Source organism: Triturus cristatus, chromosome 2_2 (genome assembly GCF_964204655.1).
Source record: "Triturus cristatus chromosome 2_2, aTriCri1.1, whole genome shotgun sequence".
Classification (NCBI taxonomy): Eukaryota; Metazoa; Chordata; class Amphibia; order Caudata; family Salamandridae; genus Triturus; species Triturus cristatus.
In genome coordinates, this window is record NC_140582.1 from 446,296,556 (window position 1) to 446,309,086 (window position 12,531).

Sequence of the window (12,531 nt, forward strand, 5' to 3'; positions counted from 1 at the left end):
CCATCAACAACTACAGAATACCTCCTCTAGCCAAGAGTTGAGAGATCTCATTCTCGCAGGGTGAATGGACCCTACTTTATAGATTTAACACAGAACCCACCACATGGTCTCACTTAGGTTGTGACATTGATGTTATGTTATGTTAGTTTATATTTGTAAAGCACCAAATCACCAACGGTCTCAAGCGCTACAGACCATGAACCCAGGAGTGCCATAATGCTTGCAAACAGAACAGAGCTTGGGGTAAGCTTATCCAAACGCCTCAGTGAAAAAGATAGTCTTAAGTTTCTTCCTGAATGGAAGGAGAGTCACCTCACCATGCAGACTCTCTGGCAGCTTATTCCAAAACTGGGGAATCATGACCGAGAAGGCACGTCCCCCTAGAGTTGTTCTATTAAAACGTGGGCAAGCCAACAGATGTGCTTCTGAAGAGCGGAGAGAGCGACCAGGCACTTAAGGCATCAGACGGTCTTTAATGTAGCTGGGTGCCGCTCCATACTTAGCTTTATGTGCAATGCACAGGCCCTTGAATCTGTTCCTCTGCTTAATAGGGAGCCAGTGTAGCTGCTGTAGCAAGGGAGCGGCGTGAGATCTTCTTGGCAATTTGAGAATCAGTCATGCTGCGTCATTTAGAACCTCCTGGAGTTCCCCAGAAGTTTATCGGGGAGTCCTATGTATACTGCATTGCCGTAATCCAAGCGTGACAGGATTAAGGCCACCACCACAGTACGCATAGTCGCAAAAGACAGCAAGGGTACAAGTTTCTGTAGTTGCCTCATCAATCCCACGCAACTTCCCACCACCACAGCTACCTGTTTATCCATCATTAGCATGGAATCTAACCTAATACCCAGGCTCTTCACAGCTGGCACTGGTATCGGAGTGGTTCCGAGCTCTTGTGGCCAGAAGAAGATAGACCAGGGGTTGGCCCCTGTGGCAACAGCAAGGACCTCCGTCTTGTCCGGGTTTACTTTGAGTGAATTCAAGGTCATCCAGTTTATGGTAAACCGAAGGATGTTCTGTACCTTAAGCTGTGCCTGGGGGGAATTATCAATGCGAATGATTAGCTGGGTGTCATCGGCATAGTTGTAAACCTGACAGTCCAGTTTAGCGAATGCTCCTATCAGAGGCTGGAGATAGATATTAACAAGCAGGGGGGACAACGCAGAGCCCTGTGGAATCCCCGAAGGAAGGGTGCCGCGCCTAGATGTACATTCCCCTATTTGGACTTTTTAGGACCGATCTTCCAGGAAGGAGACAATCCATTGGGGGACTGTCCCAGTGACTCCCAAGCGACGGACGCAGGCCACCAATTGTGCATGGTTCACCGTGTCAAATGCGGCGAAGAGGTCCAATAGGATCAGCACTGAGGGGCGCTTCTTATCAGCTGTTAGCCTTAGCTCATCCAGTACTGAGAGCATCACCAACTCAGTGCTGTTGTGGGCTCTAAATCCCACTTGCTTAGCATGTAGCAGCTGCTGCTCTTCCAGGAAGGTTGAAAGCCCTCTAAGCACATGTTGCTCAAGCACCTTAGCCAGGTATGGAAGCCTGGAGATCGGTCGAAACTTTTTCAGATTCTTAGGGTCCGCCCCTGCTTTTTTTAGCAGTGGGATTACCATGGCTTCCTTACATTTGTGTGGAACTTTCCCTGTTGCTAGGGACAGGTTCAGAAGGGATAGTATCTCTGGCCCCACCACTGGGAGACCCATTAGGAACACCCTCGGAGGCCATCAATCCCACCCCAAATAGTGGAATTAAAATGCAGTCTTAAGCACACAACAAACAATGTCAGTCTACTGGGATGGACAACGTGGACATTTCACAGCACTTTTCCCATGTTTGTCCATATCAAAGTATTTAAGACATTAAGACAAACAGGTAACATCATTCGAAGTGTAAGGCAATACATTTGTAGAATGCTCCAGGCCATGTCCTGTTTTTTTTTTTTGCCCTCCCCCAATAATACGCGGTCAGTAGCATACACTCACCAAACGGGCAGTGGCAATAGTACCCGTCCATGCCACTCTGGCAGGACCCTCCGTTGAAGCAGGGGTTGCTTTCACAATAGTTGATGGCAGACTCGCACATTTTACCTGCAGGGCAGAAGGAAGAGCGAGGGATATTTATGGACAGGTGTAATAAAACCAGAAGCTGTTGTTATGGTTACACTGAGTCAAGTATTCCCAGAAAACGTGTGAATTTCAGCTTCATAGATAAAGAGAAAGACAATAGGAGACAGACCAACAGACAATGAGAGTGAACGGTATACATATTGAGACAAATATCAAGAAATTTAGAGAAATAGAAACAGAGAGAGATGGACAGAAACACAAAGAGAGTGACAACTACTCAAACAAAGATAGACTGATAGATAGATAGATAGATAGATAGATAGATAGATAGATAGATAGATAGATAGATAGATAGATAGATAGATAGATAGATAGATAGATAGATAGATAGATAGATAGATAGATAGATAGATAGATAGATAGATAGATAGATAGATAGATAGATAGATAATCTTAGACAACTGATTCAAGCAAACCATGCCACAGATAGTACGTTTCATCATTATTGAAAAAATGAAACAAGAACAATTATCCTCTTTTTTAATCAGTCAATTAAAAGTTAATAGTAATGCTATTAGTAATTTCTGTCAAAATATGTAATTATTTGAGATTTAAAAGACTTCAGTCTTTTAACATATACCTGCCATTTTAGCAATTGGATGTTTGGTTTAAAACAGGAAAAATACTAAATAAAAACAATCTTGTTAATGTCTTGGCGATCCTTTCATAGGGACGCCATCTTTCGAATACTATTGTTAACTTAAATTGTCCTGTCTATAAAAATGGCATGATCAAAGCACTGGTAAGGATTTCAATAGCCAAACATGAAGAGTTTACACAGATAGCTCGTGGTGTGTGTTTGTCAAAGGTGCAGGCACATACAAATAATGAATGACCTGATTGTCATGAACCTTGCCTCTATTTCGGGGCACGTGCAGGGGAGTTTTACCCCTCAAGAAGTTTCCAATCTGTCCTGTATTTTCCTACCTTAGACCTACTTCTTCATAAAAATATAGCCAGCAATGGGGGACACGACCGGAATGTACTCTATACTATTTTTATACCATGTTAGACCAACGGCGGCAAACCCGGATAACAAATGTATGTATGTATAAAAACTTATACAAATAAAATAAAAAAATTATAAAAAAGAAGTTTCCAGAATGTACATTATGCAGGAAGTGGTTCACAGTTTGCATACCCTGATCATCACGCACCCCCGGATACTTAACCTCAAGTGCGGGTCATAGTTTCCCTGGTGCAGTCAGGGTTATAGATTTGTACCAGGGAAACCACGCACATGAAAATCTAGGGTTTGCTTTAATCTAATGTAATAGTTGTTTAGCGGGGCTTGTGAACACAGTTAGGGACGTAATGAGTCCTTTCATGCTTCCCCTTATAGGCTTTAAGCTCAAAGGCAGGTTCCCACAGGATCCATCAGAATCAAAGTGCATGTCTCCCTGCAAACTAAACCTGAGCAGAGCATGGGTGATGTGGCACATTCCAAGAGTCTGGGCCAGTTGCAGGTCCACTCTTCCTGGTACAAATTCACAGCTATGCAGTACAATATATTTGGGTCTATTATGTTTAAGGACTGGCAGAGACCCTCAGCGCGCAGTGACTGCACACAGGGTATCAGCGGGTAGAGAAGGACCAGAAAAAATGGAGCATGTGGCCGTGGTGAGCAGTGGATTCAGCATCTGCCCCCACACCAGTAGGCACAGCAGTGTCCAAGGTAATGTGTGCAGATGTGGCTTGCACACTTGCCGCAAGTGCATTGATCTGAAAGCATAGAACCTGTTTGTGTACAGACCTAACCAGCGCCTGTGCACCTACATTTCTCAGTGTTCACCCACAGTAAACCCTACATTACCCCAGTGCCACTCACTGGCTGTGCTTATTCATTTCAGTACCCGTCATTATTTTCTTTCTGCTGTAGGGTGCTTCTACAACCCGTAATCCTACAACACTAAGTAAAGGGTGAGAAGTGTCAAACTGCCAAATTTAGGGCTGACTTTAGAGCAGGCGGCCCAGTGTGACAATCTATTTATGTCGCCTTTCCTCACATGACCTCCTTCTCCACGAATTCCTTCACTACCACCCTCCAACAGTGTCTCTCATCTCACCAGACCCTCTCTAATATACATTTAATTTTTTATAGGTCTACTCATAGTTCACTTACACTCAAATATGTGATCTGCATGGTACACGTTCTTTGCAGCAGGCACATTAACCCTATACACTACTTTATGATGGGTCAAAACTGCCACTAGAGAAAATTCTGATCTCTCTCCAGCAGGAACATTATTCATCTGAGTTATCTTGACATTTTTATTGCTACCTGAAAACTTCAATATTTTAATACCCATAGTATATTATAAACACAGCACTTCTCTTTGCCGCCAGGTCAGTGCCAGGTTAGGCTGTACTAGTCGCACTACCCTAAATCCGGCCGTGAGTAAAAGTTATGAAGTGGTAAAAAGGATCCATGATGTTATAGTTAGGTTTTGTTTTTATTGCTCCATATATACATGTTTAGGCGTTTGTGGAACCTGTGAATAAGCATTATGCAGTCATCGTTCCTTCAGTCTATTGTGATTCCTTCTTTGTAAAGCATTGCATAAAACCATTCATAGACGTGCAGCAAGTAATAGCAGGAAGGAAGAAGATGCAGGAGTGCCCAATGCAGGCTGTGAGAGCAGGGTCCTGAGCAGATCTCCAGAATATCCACATAAAATACAAAAAATGCAAATAGAACTCATCTAGATAATTGTTATTCTTAAATTCGAGCCTGGATCCAGCCACTCCAGGACCTTAGTGACACAGTTAAAGATACTTCCTCTTCAGAATTCAGCAGATGACAATCACACACTGCTCTAAAGTTGGTTGCTATAACATATTTTTACACCCAAATCAAACACAGTGCTCCACCTAGTGGTGCTGGCAAAATACAACACAAGGCTGGAAAAAAGGGTATTTTTGAAATGCACGCGCAGTGCCGCAATATAATTTTTGCTTAAACCGCTGAAAATGTGGAGCACAAAATGTTATCTGTAGACCAGCCCGGTATATGTACTTCGAGAACGGAGATGTCCTTTTCTATTGTTAAACTGTAGAAAATGTCTACTTTCCAGGGCCTAACACTTGTTTATGGACTTAAAGCATGGAATAGGGAATGCACTGGGTTCACTGGTAGGATCGGTTAACCAGGTAAGTCACTGGGTATATTCCCTTCCGAAAATGACCATTTTCCAAACCTGATCGTCCAGAAGAAATACAAGAGCAGCTCACGCTAATGTTGGTGAAGGAAGGTCATCCATCTTTAAAATCCTATCCATCAGAACCAGCTGAACTATCTTTACTCCAAAATGAAGTAGAAATGCAGCTGGAAAAACACAATCAATCAGCAGAACTCTCATCCTCATTCAGTTTTAAGGAAAGCCATTAGAAAGATCTATGACTTCTGTAGTCCAAATTTACAATAGTAAAGAGACCAACAGGCAGAAAACTCGCATGCTCCCCACAGGCATAAAGTAAAGTACACTGCACTGCGGCGAAAAAACACATTCAATTAAGAGCCTGAATATTTCCACTCCAGGACCGCAAGGAAATTCAATGCGTCTGGGGCAAGAGATTGAACAAGCATGAACTACTTTCTATTTAATACACTATTACTCATCTCCTTGGACAGAGCTTCCCCCAGTATTCCTCTGACAGACAGTGAAAAGGTATTCAAGGAAAAATAGAGCACCCTTTTGCAGTTAAATTTAGCATGACAAGTTCTATTCAGACACCGTTTAATTATAGTTTGCGTAAAAATGATGACAGTAAGTGAACCAAGAATTTTTCCTTTGTTTTCTATGAAAGAAACCAGCTTTGCTGCCTGACCTCAACGTGCTATAGAGACCTGCATGAATGATTCACCAAAATGGCAAAGCCTGCAAAAGTTCTAGATCAGCGGGCTCTAAACCTGCTGCATCACCCTCAAGGTGGTCAGCTCAAGCATTCTGCCACACCTAGGATCAGTCTCTTGGGTGGAACTCCCATCTCCACTCCTGCAGTAGTATCACCATCAGACTGAGATCAGAAAGTGCAGTACGTAGCAGACATGACGCTGTGCCTTTTCCTGCAATTCTCTGATGACCTATAGAGCCATTCTGTGCCACAACTGGAAGAGTCCATTCCTTCCCCAATACTAAGAGAAGTTCAAGACACTTCTCTTCAAGCAACACCTCCATGCACTGTTATACTCCAGCGGTAGTGAATTTCCTCTCTCAGGTATTAAAGTCACATCCTCTTCCCTTTCGCCTTCCTTTCCCAATTATTACTGTAAATCTCACTCCACCACATCTGTTCTTTTCTCCTCTACCTCCTTTCTTACCTTTGTGATCCCAAAGACCACTCAAATCGTGATTGTCTAGTAGCAGTGTTCTGTTGCTTTGCAGCTAGATTTGTGGTATACAAATCATAAACATTCACACACACAAGTAAAATCTTGTATGTTTTAACCCCAAATGAGGTCATAGGGTTGACTCATTGTCCACCCCCTGCCCCCCCCCCAATACCTTTTTATGCGTGGCTACGGTTGTGGCTCATTTCAAGGAGCCTATCTACATAACATAAACAGGGCACTACCAACAGCTTTAAGACTGATGTGGCACTTAAGAGCAAAGACACTGCGAGGTGTGTCAGCAGTGCTTAATTTGAAACATAATGAGTGCCGATGCCCAAAACTCTGATCAGAGGCCCACGGCTAGTCAGCATGCCGAATACCAAGGCTGCGTAGTCTTGAACCTTCCCCAGGCCTCTTTAATCCACTACCAGGCACACCTAGACCCTTTATCTCAATCTTGCAGGCTCCAACTTTCTCCTTTTGTGAAGTTTTTTCTGTATTTCTCTTCCTCCTCCTATCTATGTTGTGTGTATTCCCTCTCTTGCTTTTGGGAAATCTTTGAAGATGAAAAATAAGTGCTGGTCCCCAAAAATGAGTGCTGGTGGCCCCCAATGGGACCCACCGGCTCAAATTAAGCACTGGGTGCCAGCGGGCATGCCAAGGGTTAAAGGTTTCTACCCTGGGTTATTCTTATATGAAGCCTGTGGAAATCTGCTTCACAAATCCATGGACTACTGGATTTACTACGATCATTCAGCATGGTGGTCATGAGCAGTTGGTGTGTGATAAAATCACATACACTTGCAGGGTAAAACTGTAGGATCACAATCAAAATAAGAAGCCCAAGTAGGGTTGAGAATACAAAACACAGAATGCACACAATGTGCACTAGCAGGGTTCTGGATTCTCCAATCAAATCTTCCCCAACCAGATGAAGGGAACTGTTTTCCAAGCCCTAAAGCACAGGAACCCACATTGAGTATAAATACAGATCAGAAAGGTGTTTTGAGTGATATATTATCTACTGGTGCAGAAGCTGACTTTATAATCCAGAAACCAAGATTGCAGTCTTGGCTTAAACAAATGACCAAATAATCATGGATTCTGGCCACAACACGTTATCTTCCTGTGTTTCAAATTGTGAAACATTTGAAAAAAACATATAATGAAAACGGAATCTATATAATGCATTTTGCAGAATTCTAATTGTGTGTCCTATAACGTCATGTTTCTGCTACCTAATTTCAACCCGACCCTACACACCATAGTGTTCTATGTAGAAGATGTTTTTGGTGTTTGAGATACTCCTCATTGTGGAGATGTGATCTAGTGGGTAAACTGCTATATATGGACCATGAATGTGTTAGTCGTATGTTAGAAACTTTAATTGGCCATATGAGTTGATACTTGGTGCATAACTAGGGTTAATGGTTTTCGGTTAAAACAGATTATAACTGATAAAATACTTCCGAAGACAATATTTGCCATTCTTTAGAAGCTGGAAAACACCATATTCCCCTGCAATATTCCTCTACATCCAAGCACGTCTCTGTGATATATGCATCCTGCTTTAACTCACTCAGGCCATGGTATACATAATATGACCTGTTGGTCCTCTTCAAGGTGCCTGGACTCAGAAGACCTACCTACACTCATGTTTTTTAAGCACCATTCAATTTACATGGCTTTGGCTCACTGTTCACTCCATGTTGCTGTACAGTGGCTAACTGGTTCGCAACAAACTCAGAGCAGGGGTTCAGTCCAGTGTGTCATGCTGTACATTGTAAAGCTTGGAAATATGACATGGCAACCATTTCAGTGCTTCTTATTTTGTGCTTCGGGCTGCACAATTTCAGCAAAAACATAATTTCTGCAAAAGCAAGTGCATGGATCTGTGTTGAGCCTGTGCACCAATGTAGAACACGTTCATGATGCATTTCCTGAATCAATAAGTTCAACATTCATTTCTACTCACTGCACCTCGATTTGAAGCTTCAAACTAATGGTGATGACAAAGACAACACTCGGCAGCCTTACCCACAAAAAACACTACAACTACATTTAATGACATCACGTTGAGCTGTGCATGTTATTTGCCCCAATACAGGAATTACACTAGAACAGTGCAGGGTGCACATAGCACAAAGTTAAAGTGCCTTTTGCAACACTCACACATGCCTGGCAGGAGCACAGTCCTCTCACTGCCTTCAAATAAATAAATGACAACACTCATGGTAAAAATCAAGTCTTAGAGGTCAGCATGTTGGCTTACAAATAAACACAACTTTCATTCACGGTGTGAAATGGACAGGCAAAACCTTCAAGGCATGTTGTAGATCAAGAAGTTAGGAGGCTTCTGCATATGACAAAGATAGAGCAAGAATGGGCCCAAATCACGTAGTGAGAATACATTTTTCAGCCGAGTCCACTCATGACATCTGACACATGTGACACTGGCTTCCAGTAATGGCGTACCGAGCATCCCACAATATATATCTCATGTCCTAATTAGAAAATTCTTATTCAGCAGATCTTTGCCATTTGTCTGAATTACAGGGTAGATGTGTTATATGACCACCATTAAACTTTTATCTACTGTAATCAAATCTTAATGATCTTAATGAGGGGCAACATATCTCCAGGCATCCATGTGCATCCTTCACATACTGTGGGACTGGGCAGCTGCAAAGAGGAATCAGAGAGCTGGGAAATGAGACAGTAATGGGGGTGAGAGAAATAATGAAAGATTACATGAAAGAACCAATTCACGGAAAGGGTATCAAGAAGGGAGTTAGGAGCAGTACAGAAAAAAGCAGATCTTAAAATAGGAATAAACCAGAGAGGCAAGGAAATAAAAGCACATTTCTATATAATCACAGGCAAAACACTACTTTTTTATGGAGCAAATAAGTGTAAATAATGACAACCATTGATTATTACAATTAAAACAACAACAAAAAAACACTGAAACAACCACACTGGGATACACAAGAAATAGAAGCCCAAAACGGGAAGCCTAACCTAAACATACATTATTTGCTGTGCCTCAGTTCTCTGAGCTAATTTCTTTAGAAGCACGGAAAAAACGAGTTTTTTACAGAGCAAAAAAGAGTAAACACTGACTACCACTGATTTTTACATTTAAGGAAAAAAAATCAAAAACCCTGAAACAGCGCCATTGGGTTTGGCAAGAAATAGAAACTGAAAACAGGAAAGTCTAGCCTACACATCATATTTTTTGCCGTGCCTCAGTTCTCTCATCGTCCTCAAAATGGGTGGGCTTAGTAAGGTCAACGTTTCTCCATAAAGGCATACAAATTGTGAACTTCTGTTTATACATAGATCTTTACAAAGGGTACATTTGTCTCTCAAATCTACCTTAATGCTTTCTAAGTAAAGAAAATGCATATCCAAGTATATCTATAAAAAGATGGGAGACTTCCAATAACAAATAGAATGCAAATTGGGGAACGGGATTTTCTGGGCGGAGCATTTGTCTCTTGATCTTCCCTAGAAGCAACTCTCTGAGAAATAGAACACAGTGAAAAACATGAAGTCTGTCAATACCACTCTTATGCCCACCATTGTACATGTGAAAAACAAGACTGGTCACTTCATTTGCTCACCCACACATCCTATATTTAGAGGTGTACTCAGAGTATATTAATAGTCTGCTCACATCCTAGGGCCCCTGTGCCACTACAATAGTTGCACTACTGAAAGTTACTCTCCTAGTAAAAGCATTCCCATACTAATAATGTGTTGCAGTGATACACTCTGCTCAATAATATGCCAGTCAACATGCCTTGTATCCAGTGCTGTCCCCAGGTTTAGCAGAAGTCAATCCCTGAGATGAGACTTGGCAAACTACAGCAAAATAGGAGAGCGACGAAAAGACTGAAAACTTGGAAAATAACCAGTAATATCAACATTGTTTCAAGAACACTGCATTGGCTTGAGGAAGAGAAGTCAAAACAAAACCAATTCCAACATGGTCAACATACACAGACTACGCTAATTGAAGCTAAAGGACAGACCGAGTTCATGGAACAAGAGGGAGCCGCAATGAAATCAACATCAACCACAGGCCGAACTGTTAATTGAGTCAAAGCTTCTCCAAATATACATGGGCATTTCCCGACACAGTGAAGGGAAGTGAAGGAGGTAACATGTAGGGTGGTATTGGTCAGTAAAGTACACTAACCAGAGGACAGTTTGTGAAGTCCAAAGCACTGATGACAACCGTGGGAAGTAACAACTTGAAAAAGATGATTCACGACATAAGACAGGTCGTTAACGCAAACACTTGGAAATCAACAACGATGGATGGAACCAGGAGCTGCTGTGGAACATAATGTACTGCTTCAGATAAAGCTATCATAGACAAGATAAGGACACATGAATTTGAGAGAAATAGACGTCTTGCATATTGTCAGAAATGCAGATTAACTAAAGGATTGTGGTAGAAAAGACAGCCTCACTAACGCTGCAGGACCTGAGATGGTAACCTCCAACGTAAAGATCATTGTGGATTTTTAACTGGTGGGCGAGTAAAGGTCAACACTGCCCAGCCCCTCCTATAAGGAGCAGAGACATCAGGGCCAATAGAAACAAAAATTAAAGGGAAGTGTAAGTTAAAATAATGTCGCTACAAAACACACCCGTGAGAACCTCTCCCCCTTTATGGTCCCACCATCGTCCCCATCTCCTCGCCAATGTTTCTTTCTACCCAAGATGTGAAGCGTCTCTTTATTATACACACATTTGACATAGCCAAGGTTTAAACCATTATTTTAAGAACATTTTGGGGAATGTTTTGAGATTATGTAAAAGAAATCACTCCACTGTGCAGTAAATTGGGAAGAAGATCCAGGCAACAAATAATTGGAATGTCAGAGAGTGCAGCACACATACCATTTATCACACACCAATGGTATGGACCTAAGAGATGGTTCCGTCCTGCTGGTGCTTGATATGGAGGAGTTCGCGTGCCCCTCCCCCTTTGGAATAGGGGAAGAAGGGGTATAGTTACAGTTCTTGCATAGAAGCTTGCAAGTGCGCCGAGGAGACTGTCCTAAGTGAAATTAAAGGCAACAGGCTCATAACATTGAAGGTACAGGAAATTATAGATGCTAAAAAGTAAAGTAGATAGCAAGTAAAAAATAAAGGTGAAAGTGAAAAAAAGAGGTTCTATGCGAAACCATGGAAAAGAAAAATTGCTGTACCAGTGAGAGTAAAATGATATGTAATGTGCAAACCTGCGGTGCGAGTATGGACACATGCCAGCAAACAAGTCCCAAAAAGTTTCACTCTAGGTTTCTAACACCAGGGCCGAGCAATGTAGCTGACAAAAAAGACCTTATTGGGCTGTCCCGAAATATGCGCCCAGAACTTCTCTCTAAACCCTCTCTCCTGCACATTCAGTGCAAACATACTTTGTGCGAAAATAGCGCTAAAAAATTGTTTCTTTCAATTAACCCCTAAGCACAGGTACATTGGCTCACAAGAGTAATCACTTGACATATATCTAAGTTCAACTGATCCAGTTCAAGGCTCACTGAAAAATGTCCGTATTTTACCGATTCTTTATTATTTTGACAGTAGAGATTGAGAAGGAAGGAAAACAGCTCAACTGTAAACAACAACTAAAGACATGTGAAAACATTCTCCTAATAATCCATGTACTCTCTCTCACAGCACAGCAAGGAATACAATGGAAAGAGTCAAGAAAGAAACCACGGAGGGATGAGGACTGTGAAAAGAGAAACAGTAGGGGATACAATTTTATTTTCAAGGCTATGGATTGTCAACTCATGCCTTGTTTTTGTCCTGATACGTTTTATTGCCAGAGAATAAGCGCAAGATTTTGACATTGCTAGTTTTATTTTTAAAATGTATTCTAAAATCGATCACCCAACCGTTTCTGAAATAACTTATTCGACTGATTTTCTTCTACTGATATATTTTACTTTAAAAGATGATATTGATGTTTTTATTTTATGTTTAATCAATCCTGTTAAAATAGACTGTCTTTAATTTTGAAAACACTTTTGTTTTATCAGACCA

At 41.7% G+C, this 12,531-nt stretch overlaps 1 protein-coding gene across 1 annotated transcript in view; it reads right to left on the reverse strand.

Moving 5' to 3' along the window:
- The window catches only part of FAT4 (FAT atypical cadherin 4), a 340,538-nt gene that overhangs the window by 41,599 nt on the left and 286,408 nt on the right, over positions 1 to 12,531 (reverse strand). The window contains exon 10 of the mRNA XM_085641543.1: positions 1,989 to 2,093. Within this exon, the coding sequence (XP_085497669.1) occupies positions 1,989 to 2,093 (105 nt within the window). The remainder of the gene's footprint in view (positions 1 to 1,988; positions 2,094 to 12,531) is intronic.